Genomic DNA, 16,458 nt, shown 5'->3' on the forward strand with positions numbered 1-16,458 from the left:
AGCAATAGCTTCAGTAGCCAATCAGCGCGTTGGGAAATATAAAGCCCCGCCTCTCTCCTTTGTAAACAAAGCGTGAAGGGATAGAAGGCTTGAAGCTCCGTGGCGACAGAATATTGTGTTTTAATCATAGTTAGTAACTTATAGCTAATATAAACGATAAAATACAGTTATAAAATACAGTTATTAAGATAAATACGACAACAAATCAGCACATCTGTGACGTTTATAATCATCACAAAGGGATACGTGTGTAACGTTCACTGTCATGATTCACATCGCCGCGGGCAGGTCCTGATGTCTACTGAAAGACTGTGTGTTTGGGTTGAATAGTGTTGCTATGGTGACCTTACAACGAAGTACTTAGATGTTGAGAACCAGATGTAGAAACTAATCAGCTGACTGCTCTCTGCTTGTTGGTCTTAGAGGTGTTTCTTTACCTTCTTATGCTGCTTTGCTCTGTTTCACAGGTGCGGCCACGAAGAAGGAGAATGTGAGGAACAAACCTGAAGTACTGATGAAATAAATGAGTTTAAAAGAAGAGGAGGCATCATTTGTCCAGCAGAGGGCGTCAAACCCCCTCAGAGAGCTTCACACGCCTCCTCCCGCTGCTCTGCTGCTTTGTTGCTTTGTTGCTTTGTTGTATCCAGTTTCAGTTGTTAAATCTCAATAAAAGTGAGGTATCTTTTCATAACGTTTACTGTTTAATAAGACGCGACTATCTACACAAACACATGGAGCTATGAATATATGATAATATCATAATAGTTTGATCCGTGTGATCAGCTGTCTGTCACTGAAGAGGTCATATACTTATATTGGCAGTCTGTGCTGGTTAAATAAGGAATGAAATGTTTTTCAAACGCTGTCATTTTGATGGATCACGTGTTGTCAAAGGCCTACAGCTCATGAAAATAACATTGTGTTCTTTTAAAGATATAAAACCTAAAAAGAAGTGAGCACATGCTGAAGTGTAAACGTCCTTTTAAGGAGGCGACGTTACAAAGCCTGAATGTTTAATCTGTCTAATCTTCTCCAAACAGTGCAGCTTGATAATGATTTGACAGTAAACATGGTGTGGATTAGAGACACAGACGGATCAGAGCTCTGATATTTGACACAATCGTGTGTTTCTTTCCTTTACCACAACAGGAGAAAGTTTCTGCAGCACACACACACATCTGTTGCAGCTCCTCGGGGCCCAACACTAACTGCCTATTTAAGGAAACTCTATAGTCTTAACAACAGCCTCTGCCTCTTCAAACTGCTCTGCCTCTGCTCACATCTGCGAGCTCCTGCCCCTCTCTCCAGCGTGCAGAGCCTCCCCTGGATGTTTGGAGCCTTTTCTCTAAATAAGGCAGCCTTATCGTGGTTCCTGTCGTTTCATCCTTTTCCCCAAACATCCCGAGCAGCAGCGTGTGTGTGCTTCAGGAGCAAAGCTGCAGCCTGTGCATTCTTTTGCCTTGTATGGAGAAATGCCCTGGACTGGGACGCCTTTGTACGGGGCAGGCTGTCCTCTCCATTGGCCGGAGCAGAAAGGGGAGGGGCACACCGGGAGTCTGATGCTTTAAACAAACTTTTCAGTGCGTCTGCCTGCTTCCCTTCCCACTGCTGAGTCGGATCCAGACACAAGGAGGGCGAAGGACTCAAATCTTTTTTTTTACCTGAAGCCAAGGTGAGAGAGATTGCTGTTTCTATGTGTGTAATGCATGATGGGACACACACACACACACACACACACACGGTGTCCCCCAGGCTGGTGTGGATGTAAGTGTGAGTGCAGTGGCTGTGTAGCTTCTCTGGGTTCAGTGGTACAATGCCTAACTGTCAGTGAGAGCTGTGAGAGGAGGAGGAGGAGGAGGAGGATCGGGTTACAAGTTTGAGACGGATCTTTGGTTCCAGGCCGGATAAACTGTCATCAAGCTGCTTCATCTGCTGATCAAAGAGAGGAGCAGAGAGAACGTTCACCACCGAGCTGTGTGTACCAACAGTATGTGTGTGTATGTGTGTGTGTGTGTGTGTGTGTGTGTGTGTGTGTACATGTCCTGTACATGTGTGTGTGTTTGCTTCCACCTCATTATTACAGCAGATTAGACAGAGGAATTTCTGTATGCCTCTGACCCATTTAGGTCTCTCCTTCACACTCCTAAACACACACACACACACACACACACACATACACACACTTACAGGTTGCCAGGTTTGTCTTTCCATAGGTGATGAGTTCTTATGCTTCACTACGTCGTGTTTGCTTTTGGAATTCTTGGCCGTTGACCTTTGTGACCTGACGAGAGGCTGAGAGCTGACAAACTGACTGTTGATGTAATCAGTGTGTGTGTGTGTGTGTGTGTGTGTGCTGGACAGAGGGACTCAGTCATCCGTAGGGATAATGGGGGTTCACAGAGAGACTGTAACGTTCAGTATTGTCAGTAGAAGTCAGGCTGCGACACATCAGACAGACCCTTCTGAGGTCAGACACACACACTGACACACACACACACCGCAGAGAGAAGATCCTGGTGGTTTGATACCGTTGACACTATGAAGGTCTAACCTGTTTTCAGATACAGTACTTTAAAGTTTTGCCACCGTCTCTCTGAGCTCTAACAACATTTGACTTACTGAGACTGTAGCAACAAAACAAAAACAACAAACAGACCTTGAACACATCACAGCTGCTACATTCTGTGTTGCCTCTTCATTTATGGGAGTTTAGCTTTATTCTGCAGCTCCAGACTGTAGGAATGTAAATCAATGAGCTGTTGATGAGGAGTTAGAGCACCAAGCAGCCTCTCTAAGGAGACAGGGTCCAACATCTGGAGACAAACAAGCATGTAGAGATCGTTGGGACTTTGGGACATTCCAGTGGAGCTCGTCACATTGGAGTTGCCTATCCTGGGTTGAGTGATTGTTACCGTTAGTAACAGTGGTGTTGTAAGGAGCTTAAAGCGCCCGTGTGAGAGTGAGAGGCAGCAGAACGTAAGAAGCCTCTGCTCTGCTGAGAGACGGGCGTTCCGGGAGAAAAGCTCTAATCAGATTGTTCCTGAAATGGAGCTGGACGCTGTTTTTGTTCCCAGCTTCCTCAGTGACTGTGACACACACACACACACAAACACACACACACTAACTCAGAGAATAGATGGGCAGTGGGCCAGGAACACACACACACACACACCTTTCAGATTGCTTCACTCTCTCCTCCACGTTTTAGACTCAGATCACACAGAAAGGTCTCGTCTCACGTCTAATACCTTGTAGAAGTAAATACAAAGGAGTCAAACTCACTTACAGCGCTGCTTTGCATCGGCGATAAAAAATGACCGCTTCATTTGTGTAGAAGGAAGAAGGAATGAAGTGCAGAGTCAAGGGAAGGAGATAAGGACCTGCGGGTATGCAAACCTGCCCCAATGCAAAGAGACCTGAGGGACAGGAGAGCAGGTGACACAGAGGCGTCGCCGTGGAGACAGAGGAGACAGAGGAGACAGAGGAGACAGGAGCAGGGAGCTATTTATAACATGTGTTCAGTACAGCTCATGCAGGCTGTAATTGGAATGTTCAAATGTGTTTTGGTGCCAAACCTCCACAGAGTTCCTGCTTTGTTTGGAACAGAAGAAGAAGAGTTGCTTCATCTATTCTTCATATTTCTCTGTGCTCATGCTCTTACTGCAGCTTTAGACACGTCATACTTAAAGTTAAGGCCCGCTGCATCTAATTACTACATACACTGATGACACGCTGCTATTATAGAGCGTCTGACTGCTGAGCCCCTCTACATAGAGAGGAGACATGTATGAGAGGAGTAACGTAAAGATAAACTGCATTGGCTGGTAAATCTTTGTTAGGTTTAGTTTATATTCTGTCTTGTCTGACTGTTGAATTCGTATGTTGACTGTTTTGAATTGGAATTCCTCCATCATGACATCATCCCATCAACCAGGCAGATTACAAACATGATTCACATTTCGGAACGAGGAAACGACTGAGATCTGTGCCGAATCTGCCTCATGCTTCACACAACCAGGGTTCATTACAGAGGCCTGAGGTGTGTGTGTGTGTGTGTGTGTGTGTGTGGATTTGCAACTTCCCATGTGCTCTGATGTTGCTGCCATGAAACGATGAAAGATTTGTAATACTTAGACGTCGGATGTAATTTTCACATGCAAATGAAGGACAGAGAGTGTATGAAACCACACACACACACACACACACACACACACACACACACACACACACACACACACACACACACACACACACACACACCCACCCACGTACAAACCAACCATCCCTCTGAACCCTGATTTTGCCCCCTGGGTATAACACAATCACAGAACACACACACACACACACGCACACACACACGCGTCTTGTTAAGCCCATTCAGAGTGACAGGTCTATTTCTGGGCGCCTGGTTTTCACACTCATCTCTGCAGCAGCAGTGTGAGCGTCTCTGTGGAGACGAGCAGGCAGAGAGAGGCTGGAGGCAAACAACAGAGAAAAGAATGAATGAGAGGGAAAAAGATGCCTGAACATCCGAGACAGATCAACCTGAACAGCTGTATGCCTGTCAAGCTACACACACACACACACACACACACCACTACACAGCGGGTGTTATATTTGCTGTTACACTCGTATACATTGTTTTTACGATACTAATAAAGACTCTCTCTCTCTCTCTCTCTCTCTCTCTCTCTCTCTCTCCCCCTCTCTCTCTCCAGGACTACATCCAAACCGCCACCATGTCGAGCAAGCGTGCCAAGGGAAAGACCACTAAGAAGCGTCCTCAGAGGGCCACGTCCAATGTCTTTGCCATGTTCGACCAGTCTCAGATCCAAGAGTTCAAAGAAGCCTTCAACATGATCGACCAGAACAGAGACGGCTTCATCGACAAGGAGGACCTGCACGACATGCTGGCCTCTCTCGGTAAACCCTCAGCTCTTTAACACTTGACCATCCTCGCTCTAAGTGTGTGAGGATGTTGATTGCTTGTGTGTGTGTGTGTGTCCTCAGGTAAGAACCCTTCAGACGAATACCTGGAGGGGATGATGAGCGAAGCCCCGGGGCCGATCAACTTCACCATGTTCCTCACCATGTTTGGAGAGAGGCTGAACGGCACCGACCCGGAGGACGTGATCCGCAACGCCTTCGCCTGCTTCGACGAGGAGGGATGTGGTGAGACGCAAACAAACACAAACAAACACTCCTATTAGCAAATGTTACAGACGATATGAAAAGTATACATGTTGTCTTTGCTGAAAGTGACACATCGAGGCTTTTACAACATCAGAACTCGTTCACTGAGGCAGGAGATGATGTGTGTGTGTGTGTGCCAGGTGTGATCCACGAAGATCACCTGAGAGAGCTGCTGACCACCATGGGCGATCGCTTCACAGACGAGGAGGTGGACGAGCTTTTCCGCGAAGCGCCGATCGACAAGAAGGGGAACTTCAACTACGCAGAGTTCACCCGCATCCTCAAGCACGGCGCCAAGGAGAAAGACGACGAGTAGACAGGGGGGAGGGAGGGCACTGACTTGTGTCCCCACATACACACACACACACACATATACCCTCCTCGTAGGGCCCTTGAAGGACAGAGTGTTATAATGAGTGTTTTTACAGTGTGTGTGTGGATGTGGCGTTCACAGGGAATGAGGGTGTTGAGTTTATGAAGAATGGAAGCTTGGAAGTATTCTCTCACACACACACACACAACCTTCACATGTGGATGCTTAACCTGTATCACCATAAAAGGCTTCAGCCTACTTAACCTGCAGCTGTTCTGGCACTGAAACTGGGTACATGATGGAGATGATGTCTACGACTTCCTGCCATGTACTGATCCTGCCTGCACTGGCGCTCTTCTCAACCCTGTGCTATGGAAACCAATATTTCCAATTATACTTAATTTCACTTTGATTATTAATTTCTCATGACACAGATAAGAACATAATTTAACCCCCGACCCTCCTGTCAGCAGGTGTGTGTGTGTGTGTGTAAACGTACATACAGGTTGGCTGAGGGATTCAGCAGTGAAGTTAATGTAAGTTGTCTGCATCTCATCTGTGCCACCACACTGAACCACCGTCCTGATTTAACCCTGTAGTCTGCAAAATGAACAGATTCTAACCTTAAACTATCAGTAAATACACATCCAAATTTAACGTGATAAGATGGAAACTTTTCAAAAAACTCCCCTCAGTCCCGTCACCCTGCAACTACAACAAATAGATGAAGATAATTTAAACTGAAGTCTGCAGCTCTGACTTTACACTTGGAAGTATGCTCAGCATTGATTCAGTGTGTGTGGTGAGACAGAATGAGATGATGTGAAGGGTTAAGACTGTGATAGGTGTCATTTTTATAAAGTAAATAAAGTTTCCCTCTGATAAAGCTCTGTTGAATTCAGGCTGCAGCTGCACTTATTAACACAAACATCAAAAACCAAGAAAATGAAAAAAGGGACAGAGAAATTTTCTGTATTTAGAAAAACTTTTATTTCTTTGAAATGTTTAATACAAAACACATTAAAGTTTAAGGCGTATATTGCACAGACTATTGAAAGGTTTCATAGCAGAGGGCCGAGGTCGTCGGCCGCTCTGTCCTGGTTTAAGGCACAGCAGCCAGTCGCATGATGTCACCAGCTTCAACACTGAAATGAGTTGGAAAGAAACTACACAGCTTAAGACGAGTTTCATGCCAATACAAACAAAATGAAAATAATAATAAGAATAAGAAAAAAAAAACAAAAAAAACATCTGACCTTGAGGATATATACATCATCATCATCATCATCATCACATTGGAGCACTGCTGCCTCCTAAAACCCCACACATAAAACCTGCTGCCGAGGTCACCGTGGCAACATAAAAACATTTAATACTTAGTATTCTACATGCGACCCAAGCCTGACGGGACCTGTGGAAGTTTGAGGTATAATCTGTCTAGAGTGAGTGAGTACCTGTGACATGACGGCCTGGAGCGCCACAGAGCAGCACGATACACAGGGAACGGCAGAGGGCACAAACAGAGGAGTGAGAGCGTGAGAGAGAGGAGCAGGAATCAGTGCAGGGCAGGATTCTGCTGCGTGACAGACTTCCTGCTCCTCTGAAGCGGCGGCTGTGTGGCGGTCCCCACGGCGCTCTGCTACAGCGTGGTTCACACAGGAAGCATGCCTGGCCACACGGCGCCGCTGTTAGCTGAGATTTAGACAGTTTCATGGAAACTACAACTTTGTGAATGACAAGAAGATAAGAACACCGGGGGATTTGTGCGTTTGCGCCTCTGGAGAACAGCAACTGGTGTCGGCTACAACAGACGTCTGCTACATTTGATTTGCATGCGTAGGTTTTTCTTTACACAGATAAGACATCGGGTTTGAAACGAAAGGACAAGAGAATCAAAACAAATCTCTCCATCAAAATTAGACTGAACCTTTAAAAGCAGATTTCTGTCTGCAGGTTTCAGTCCCACAGCAGCTGAGCTGGCCGCTCAGGCTGCGATGGCACGTTTGTACCACAAAGAAACACATAAGATAAAAGGTGCCACATGTCACAGCAGGTAGAATGTTAAGTCTATGGATCTGAGAGCTGCCATCTCGCCGCCACTGTTGATTCGTTTGTAACCGATCCGGACGACAACAAAATACTATAGGTTCATAGTTCATAACACCAAACAAACAGAAGCTGAACAGAAGGTGAGACAGGACGAGCAGCGTCACTGAGACCTCCAGACCTCAGTCCTCCTCCATGATACACACTCATGTACACACTCACTGCAGGGAGGCAGTCCAGCCTGTGATTGAACAGAAGTGTGAGGTGCAGTTTCATCTACATTCCTGCTGTCCTGTGTGATCACGATTAGGCGACATCATCTGCCTATCTGAAGGAAACACTGATTGAGAAACAGAAACAATAAAAAGAAAAATAGTCACCGTGCGTCCTCCTCTGTCCAGGAGAGAGCTCAGTCCACCTCCACTCCTCTTTGTAATAATAATCCAGGAAGAGAAGAAGAAAAGGATGCACAAAAAAAAAAATAAAAGTAGCAGTTTGTCCTCTGCTGCCACAGAAACAGGGGCAGCGAGGAACTCCCAGAGGCGGAGAACAGGCTGGGTTAGAGATCGTCTAAATTGCACGACTAATAGAGTTCTGATGCTGGTGTGGAAGATAGAAAGAGAAACAGTCCAGTCCTCCTTTAGGGTCTGGAGGAGAGGAGGGGGGGCGTAGGCAGCTCGGCCAGTGAAATTCATCATCAATCCTTTTGTACATTCAAGAGGGTCTGGTCCTCCTGCGCTGAGGTCACCACAGGTAGTTTGTATAATTATGGGACATTCTTCCTCCTCCTCCTCCTCCTCCTCCTCACTTGGCCGAGGCGACAAATAACTCATCCAGGCCGCATCGAAAACTTTGTACAAAACTCCTGCACAGTGGAATGTTCAAGGTCCAAGTTCAAAGTTCATAGTTCTCCTCCAGGCGACGACTCGACTCAAACATCATCACGATAAAAAGCTGCGCGGGACAGCGAGTCTCTAAAACGCCTCACCTGACCGCTTTGTCTCAGTCTGAACATCTGGGCCGGCGCCGCAGGGCCCGCGGGCGTCACGGGGGGACAGGTGATGAAGATACATTCTTCTATATACACGACATCGTCCGGCCTCACTGCTCCCTGATGGGTGCGACATAAAAAAAGGGGCTCAGCTGCAGCTCCTAGTTCACAGGCTCGCTCACGCTCCTCAGGCCGTGCGTCGTGCCCCAGACGGTGGCCATGGATGTCTTGACCACGGGATGGGGGCCGGGTTGCCTGGCCTCGCCGTGGACCACGCCCCACACGCCGGGGACCACCGCTGTACTCCTCTGGACGCCGCTGCTTGAGGAAGAGGTCAGAGGCTGGAGAGGGGGAGAGACGCGGGAGGCCAAGGCCAGGATGGGAGCTGTTGTCGGTATGCAGGAGGAGGAGGTCGGGGAAGACGCGGGGAGAGGACTCAGGATGTGTGCTGAAGCTGAGGCTGTGCCTGCGATGATGGTCAGAGCTGTGGTAGAGACGGCCGACTGGCAGGTGGCTGTGACCGGGATGAGGGCGGAGCCGTGGAATGGTAGGTAGAGCGGGACCCCTCTGGATGGAGAGAATGGCGAGATGGCGGAGGTGGGGACAGCAGAGGGTGAGGCTGAAGGCTGGGCCAGGGGAGGAATCAGGACCGGAGACGACACCAGAGCCGGGACCAAGGCTGGCACCGCGGCAGCTAGTTTCTGAGAACGAGTCACGGAGCGCTGGAAGGCTGGCACCACGGCTGACGGGTGAGCGGGGATGAGCTGGGTCAGGCCCGGGCTGGATGCTGTGGCGGGGTCCTTCTCAAACGGAACCCAGGGGGCTGCAGGTGGAACAGGAGCAGCTGAGGCTTCTGAGGAAAGAGAAGCTTCATCTGGAACTGGAGCTGCCATGGCCTTCTCCATCAGACTCTGCACTCTGGAGGGGTCCATGACCTGCTGGCTGTCCTCTGGAAGCGGCGTGGGCCTTGTGTCGCCGCTCTGTGCCCCTACCTTCACCTGTTTGCCTTGGATCTCCTGCAGTCTCATCTGCTCCTCCTCCGCGGCCCTCTGCAGAGCCGTGTCCACCAGGAGTCTCAGGTCGCTGAAGTCCTGAGAGGGGTACAGGTCCGGAGGGGTCGGGGGCGGCGTGTTGAGGCCGTTGGTGGGAGGGCCTGATGAGGACAGGCTGCTACCGGAGGCGATGCGAGCCCTCTCCTCCTCCTCCACCTCCCTCAGCAGACTCTCAGTGTCCAGCCTCAGCAGGGCCTGGATGCAGCTCTCCCTGCAGGGGTAGATGGTTCTGGTCAGGATCGTCGTGGTCCCGATGAGGCTAAAGTCCAACACCGGGGCCGGGCGGATCACGGAGGGGCGTGGCAGAGCGGGCACAGCGGCCGGGCGTCTGTCTGGGGAGGAGGACCCCTCTGTGGCGGACGGAGGACCCTCCATTTTCCCCCCGGCCTTACGGGAGATGGTGAACTTGGTGGGGTCCTTCCCATCCTTGCGGAGCAGATCAGGCAGGAGGCGGCGCCGTGCATTGATGAACCAGTTACAGATCTGAAAATGAAAACAATGACAACATTAAGTCAGCTGGTACAAACTAAAGTCTACATCCTAACACTGCTCCTGATCTACAAGTGGCTCCTTCACACCCTCCTCTCCCTCTGCACAATGGGACTCGCTCCCTCTAGTGGTGCTGCCTCCCACACAGGGAGAGCAGCGCCCAGAGCCTCCAGACAGCTGGCAATAATGAAGGTCTGATTCCAAATATGCTGAGCCACAGAAGAAGGCAGCCAAAGGCATTCCAGCCTTCTGACTACATAACAAACTGTACTGCAGCTCGCCAACTCTCTGTTTCATGCAGAGCCGTCTGCATGCGAGGGACGGAAAAGAGGAAACGTCTACTGCTGAATGAAATGAAAAGGGAAGGCTGGGGAAAAGTGATCTGAGCTGTCAGCTGGACGCCGTGTTGCTTCATCAAGCAGACAGGAAAGCTTGTGACAACTGTTGATACAAGCAACACGTGATTGATCCTAAACATTACAGGGGAAACATCAGATGGGATGGAGCCTAAGGCTTGGGTCTGATCTTACGGGCAAAGACAGGAATGCTGATATCTAAGAATGTGACAGGAACACAAGAGAGTCCTGTTCAGGTCCCTGATCGTCACACTTCTCACCTGGAGCACAGAGAGGCTGGTCTGTCCCGACAGGCTGAGCTTCTCCTGCTCTGACGGGTAGGCGTTGAAGCGATGCTCATACAGCCAGCTTCGCAGGATCTGCACCGCCTCCTTGGGCAGGTTTCCGCGGCGACGGCGTTTGGCGTAGAGCATCGCTCTGCCCGACAGGTCCAGCGGGGAGCTCTCGCCGCTGTCCGAGGACTGGTCCTGCTGACACTCTTCATCGAGGGCTGAGGGATGGAGAGCAGAGAGAGGAAGTCAGTGACAGGGTTCAGATACTGGGTGAGCTTAAATGCTACAAGGACAAATGCTGAGGTGTGATAATGGTGTGAGGTTTTGTGGAAGGGTGGGCCTATACACACAACTACATCTACACAACATTTTACATTTCAAGTTTACCAAATCAAAACAACAACAAATCAAGTAACACCAAAACAAAGGCAGCATGTTGGAGCAGACAGGTGCACAGTGCAGCTTCTGTGTGTCTGTCAGCTCTGAGCTGTGCTGCACTGAGGCCATGTGGGCTGCAGGAACTCTAAACAACGGCCCTGGTGGCTGGAACTTTGTTGTGGTTTTTTGTAATGTATGCCTGTGTGCCACTGGAGGGGAATCTCTCCTCAAAATGGAGCATGCCTGATCCCAGGGGTGGGCCACAGAATGCAGTAAATGTCTTTTCTCTGGGCCGGAGTGAAACCTGACCCCCGGGGCAGCGCCTGTCTTCACAAAGGAGATTGTGTGCATATCAACATCACAGTAGCCAGTGGCCCAGGAATCTATTGACCATGCAGAGGAGCTGCTTCACCTCATGCCACTGCAGCTCAGAGGGCCGCCACTGCAACTGACAAACCACACACAACAATGAGACCTGGCCCGAGACACAACTGGAACATGCATGTTCAATACACACATTACCATGCACACAAAATCAGGTGTCATTGTTGTTTGGGTGCCTGGGTTAACTCTGTATCAAAGTCAGCTAGAAGCCACGTGTGATGTTCTAGTGTTGACATAAATGACTGTGGCATTGGAAACTCAAAGAGGAAACTACCGTGATGTAATTAAATGAAGTCCTTTAAACGCTTTACTCTTCTAATGAGTGGAGCGCGCGACCAAAACAAACAATGTAAACAGAGAGTGACAGAGTGGAGCCACAAAGTTAACAGTGACGCATTTTAGGTTTGAAACCACTCTAAATGTGGCAAACTATTCAACCACACGTCAGGTCATTCTGTCACAACACTTTATCCTTGGCGGGACTTTAACAGCTGCATCTCTGCACCCAAGTGTCGCTACCTTTGTGTGAAGAACACAGCGTCTACATCTGCACGTACGCACGCACACACACTTACGGTTGAACCAAATGGCTGTGAGAACACTCGATTTTTAACACGCTGCTAAACTTCACAGCACACCGACTCCGCTTGAGGGGCAACAGTCTGATCGCTGGGTGTTCCGCTCACTCTACAAACGTAAACTCAAACTTTTCAACTCGACACGTTTCGTTCAATCGCCCATAACATCATCAAACTCGAGCCGTGTCAACAATTAAAGATAACCAAATAAAGCACAACGCCGCGTTTGACCGTACAAACCGTCCGGGTTTGCCCCCTTTTGTAACTGAGCCATCTGGAGAGCACAAAGGAGGCAGGCATGAGCGCACACCCGCCCTCCCTCCTCCGCATGTCGCTCCGCCAGATGGACACCATGCCTGCTGCCTCTCCGGAGCTCAGCGCTTTGCTAGCCCGTCCCTCCGCACTCCAACGCGGCCGCTACACGCTACATTTGCTCGCGACAAAAAGCCCCCAACATTCCTGACAAAACCAACACCGGAGCTGCGGCGGCGGGGCTCCCAGGCGGACACCGAACACACACACACACGCGGGCGGTGTTAGGGCACATGGCGCCGGTGGGGGAAACCCGGGGGAAGAGAGAAGAGAAGCGCGGCTTACCTCGTTTGAACGCCTTCATTGTTTGTTGACGGCTCGGCTGTAGAGCGCGCGGCTGTCCGTCCTCCTCCTCTGGGTCGTAGTTGTTGTACAAAGCGTGCCCGGGAGCCGCGCGCTGTGCTGGCTGACACAACGGCACTTTCTTCCGAAGACGCTTGAGGGGCTTGAGTTTGGTGTTGTCCTGCCGGGTTTAGGCTGCTGTGCTCGGGGCTACGCGGGCTGAGAGAGTCGGAGCGAAAGACTGCTTTCCATGGCTGTGCTCGGGGCTTTTTATCCTCCAAGTGTCGGCTGTTTGTGTCGCGGCGTCCCTTTACCTGCACGCAGCGGCTCGAGCTCTTTGCCAATCTTGACAGGCGCAGCCGAAACTGCCCCGCCCCCTTTGTCCGCCCTCGGCCAATCGCGGCTCTTCATCCCGCCCGCTCGCCAGTCTTCGTCCAATCAGCGCCCTTCCCCTCGGCAGCAGACGGCTCCGTGTCATGGTGACTGACGGGGGCTGGAGGTTTTCATTCAAAAACAGCGCAGTGATTGAAACAATGTTGTTTCGGCCGACATGGCGATGAAACACCAAATCACATCAGAACAATAAGATCACTTATGTCGATTTAGTAATCCATTCAAGCAGCACCGCCGTCCTTTGACGCTCGTGTGTGTGATGGAAGGAGCCACGCCGTGCCGAAAGGCTTTACGTAACGTCGAGCGCCAAACGATGTAAACGTTACATAAATCACAAACGTAGAATTCATCGTTTGACGGCTGAATGTGGCCAGTAAACAACACGAACACACCTCCTGACCGCGGGATTCACACACACACGCTCAGTTACTATCACTTATATCGAGATAATCAACAAGCAGACATGTGTTGCAGACTTTGTTGGTGTTGTAACGCTGACAAACGAGCTGCAGCAGAAACAACAGAAAGAGTGAGACTTTAATGGTGAAGTCACAATAAAAACCTGCCAGGATGTTCAACCATCTGAGCACTAAAGATATGTCTACCTTTAGATTTGAGCTGAGAACATTCTGATCCTGCTGAACCACAGTTTGGATCTATTGTGTATGCAGTCACTCAGCAGTAATTAGATCAGGATGATGTGTGTTCTTTAGATTTTACACCACTTTATTATAGAGAAAAACAACTGAAGCATGCAACTTTAAAAAAAAGAATGTGTGTGTGTGTGATTCCTACACTTTCAGCAGATAGTGTGTGTTTGTTCTTTTTTTGTTTACATTACATTTAAAATTTCATTATGTCACTATTTATCTGAGCTCCTCTGCTGAACCTGAAATACAATTCAATAAGCAGTTAGCATGCAAATGTGTCAACTTTGGACACATTTGCCTCAGCAAAGTCAACATATTATCAGATGAAAAGGTGCACTTCAGATTTGTTTTTACTGCTGCTTAAACATTAGGATTGACTTTAGACCAAAGACAACCACGGGTCAGTTTGTCATCTAACAGGAGCATCAATGTATGGACGCCACTCTTGCATTTATCATTTGAATCTGTTAGTAAATGCAGTATAATATCAGTTTGTTTTTGATGAACATGAATCATGCACAGTGAGCAATAGAAGCACAAGGCACTGTTTGAGAAAGTATTGTCTGCATTTTATTGAACGTTACACCTCTGCATTATACATCTGAACAACCTTCAAATCGTATAAATAGCTCTACAGCATTGTAAAAGATGAGCAGTTCCTGTTTGTATTTACAGAAGAGGACATTAAGAAGCACAGGGGAGGGGGGGAAGGAATGCATGATTATTAGTTTCATCTTAATATCAAAGAACCCATTTAAACAGTATTGCACATATACTTTTTAAAGTTACCGGTATATAAGGAAATAGTAAATCTCGTTTCAGGAGCAACGCCGTCGCTCGCCCGCGGCTTTGTCTCCTGTAGTCCTTTCATACTAAACCCCAACAAACCCTTACACACACATAGCCTATAGGTAGAATATCATATGGAACAAATCCTAGTCGTTAAAATATGTGCTTGGTTCATAAAATAGTTCTTCTAGTTATTTTTACAGACACTTTTTTTTGCTACATGGTATCTCTTGTGGTCAGAGCGTTAAAGTCCCCCTTTGCCCCTCACCCGTCTCCCAGCTGAGCCCAATACCACGGAACAAAGCAGAGATGCTAACTAAGGGAGCTCGTCTTGTTGCAGGCAGGCCTTTGGACGACTGTAAAGGAGTGGAGGCATTGTTCTCTCAGCTGAGGTGAAACCTTTTGTGTGGGATTAATGTGTTTCTCTTGTAGTATCTATGGCTGTGATGGCTCATCAAGGTCCTAGTGTTCAAGGGAAGGTAATCTTATGCAACTGGACCCGTTAGTATCTAGAGAACTAAAGTGACTTTGTTTACCAGCCCGACACACAGAAAGTATGGCTACAACGTCTTGTGACTTAAGTGTAAAGTTTATACGATGGTGGAAGGATGTGTCATCTAATCTTGTACTGATGAAATAAGATTTAAAAAGGAAGCCACAGGTGAGATGGAGAGATTATGAGTCACAGAGGAGTCAAAGCCACATCAGACTACGCATTTACAGGATATTGGCACCAGGGTGGAAGTTATGTGTTCCATTAGCTTGGCATTATGGGCGTTATCACATATTTGATCAACGTTGCTTAGACAAGTAAAGCGTGGCAGGATGCTGAAACAACCCCAGACTCTGAGCAACAATGCAGCTCTGGCTTTTTATATTCCAAAACCCCATCAAACCTGTGTGAGAGCGTTATTGACGGTTAACACTAACAAAATCCCCACAGTGTGACTGTTTTAGAACACAGAGGAAATGAAGCTAGGTGTGTCCCACTGATAGCTGTGCTTTGGCCCTGTGTGTTGGATTGGAGTGGAGTGAGTTTAGATGGTTGGAGTCGCGTCCCTTTCTCTCTCTTAAAGTGACATGGAGCCCTCTTGGTGTTTGACACGTTCAAGTTTTAGCAGGCAGGAGACGTATCGACTTTCATTTAGAGATATGAGATCATACAGACCCTCCTTCCTCCCCCCCATGCGTCTGAGATGCCACATTACGACTGATTTATGTCCCCAGTCAGGCTCAGACCTGGGAATGTTTGTGCCTGGAAATCTATCAGCAGTGGAAGAAAAGGTGAAGTTAGTGTGGGACAGAACTGTTTGTGTCAAAGGCAGAAAAAAGAAGGAAGAGCGACTAGAAGAGGCCGATTCTACTTCTTTATATTTAAATTGTAAGTTTCTACCACATAGAGATCATGAGAACAGTTGGTAAAGTGTGCAAAGCAGGCGCCTGACTCTGACCTAATCTGCATATCTGCCCATAGGAGCACAACTTGTCAGACGCTAATCTTCGTATGAAATTAAATCAAATCAAGCCAACGACAGTAGGCGAGCAACACAAAGGGCCTTCAGGTGCTAACGACGCCGTCCGCCGCAGTCAAATGGAAAGAGCTTTGACAGCAGCGAGGGAACGGGGCCATTGACACCCCCCGAGGCGTGTTCCTGCCCGAGAGTCATCCCCAGCAGGCAAACACAACAGCAAACAAAGGGCGGCCATCAGAGAAAGCTCTTGCCAAGATAGGGGGGAGAGTGGCGGTCATTGGGCTATTCCAATTCAAAGCCCCCCCCAGGCCAGGCTGGATTTTTCTGGATCACAGCAGGAGAGAGAGTGAGTGTGAGAGAGAGAGAGAGAGAGAGAGAGAGAGAGAGAGAGAGAGAGAGACACGTTACAGCGGCCCAAGATTAGAGCAGCATTTCAATAGTTTACCATAAATAAATAGTGAGGGGAAGTTAGGTTTTGTTTGCTTGCTGACCATTTGGAAGAAACCAA

General features: G+C 48.6%; 2 protein-coding genes across 2 annotated transcripts; one reads left to right on the top strand and one right to left on the bottom strand.

Moving 5' to 3' along the window:
* The first annotated feature begins 1,522 nt into the window (after positions 1-1,522).
* myl9b (myosin, light chain 9b, regulatory) lies at positions 1,523-6,403 on the top strand. The gene is made up of 4 exons (XM_076137969.1): positions 1,523-1,672; positions 4,719-4,923; positions 5,011-5,172; positions 5,334-6,403. Exons 2-4 carry the CDS (start codon positions 4,740-4,742, stop codon positions 5,507-5,509), a joined length of 522 nt encoding a protein of 173 aa, XP_075994084.1. The 5' UTR covers positions 1,523-1,672; positions 4,719-4,739; the 3' UTR covers positions 5,510-6,403.
* Positions 6,404-7,968: 1,565 nt separating this feature from the next.
* tgif2 (TGFB-induced factor homeobox 2) lies at positions 7,969-10,853 on the bottom strand. Its single transcript, XM_076137970.1, has 2 exons — positions 10,701-10,853; positions 7,969-10,078 (listed from the first exon to the last, which is right to left on the bottom strand). The coding sequence occupies exons 1-2, from the start codon at positions 10,851-10,853 to the stop codon at positions 8,705-8,707; spliced, it is 1,527 nt and encodes a 508-aa protein (XP_075994085.1). The 3' UTR covers positions 7,969-8,704.
* Between the last annotated feature and the right edge of the window lie 5,605 nt (positions 10,854-16,458).

Source organism: Genypterus blacodes, unplaced genomic scaffold, assembly GCF_046128005.1.
Source record: "Genypterus blacodes isolate CSIRO-AG114 ecotype Tasmania unplaced genomic scaffold, CSIRO-AGI_Gbla_v1 ptg000346l_1, whole genome shotgun sequence".
Lineage (NCBI taxonomy): Eukaryota > Metazoa > Chordata > Actinopteri > Ophidiiformes > Ophidiidae > Genypterus > Genypterus blacodes.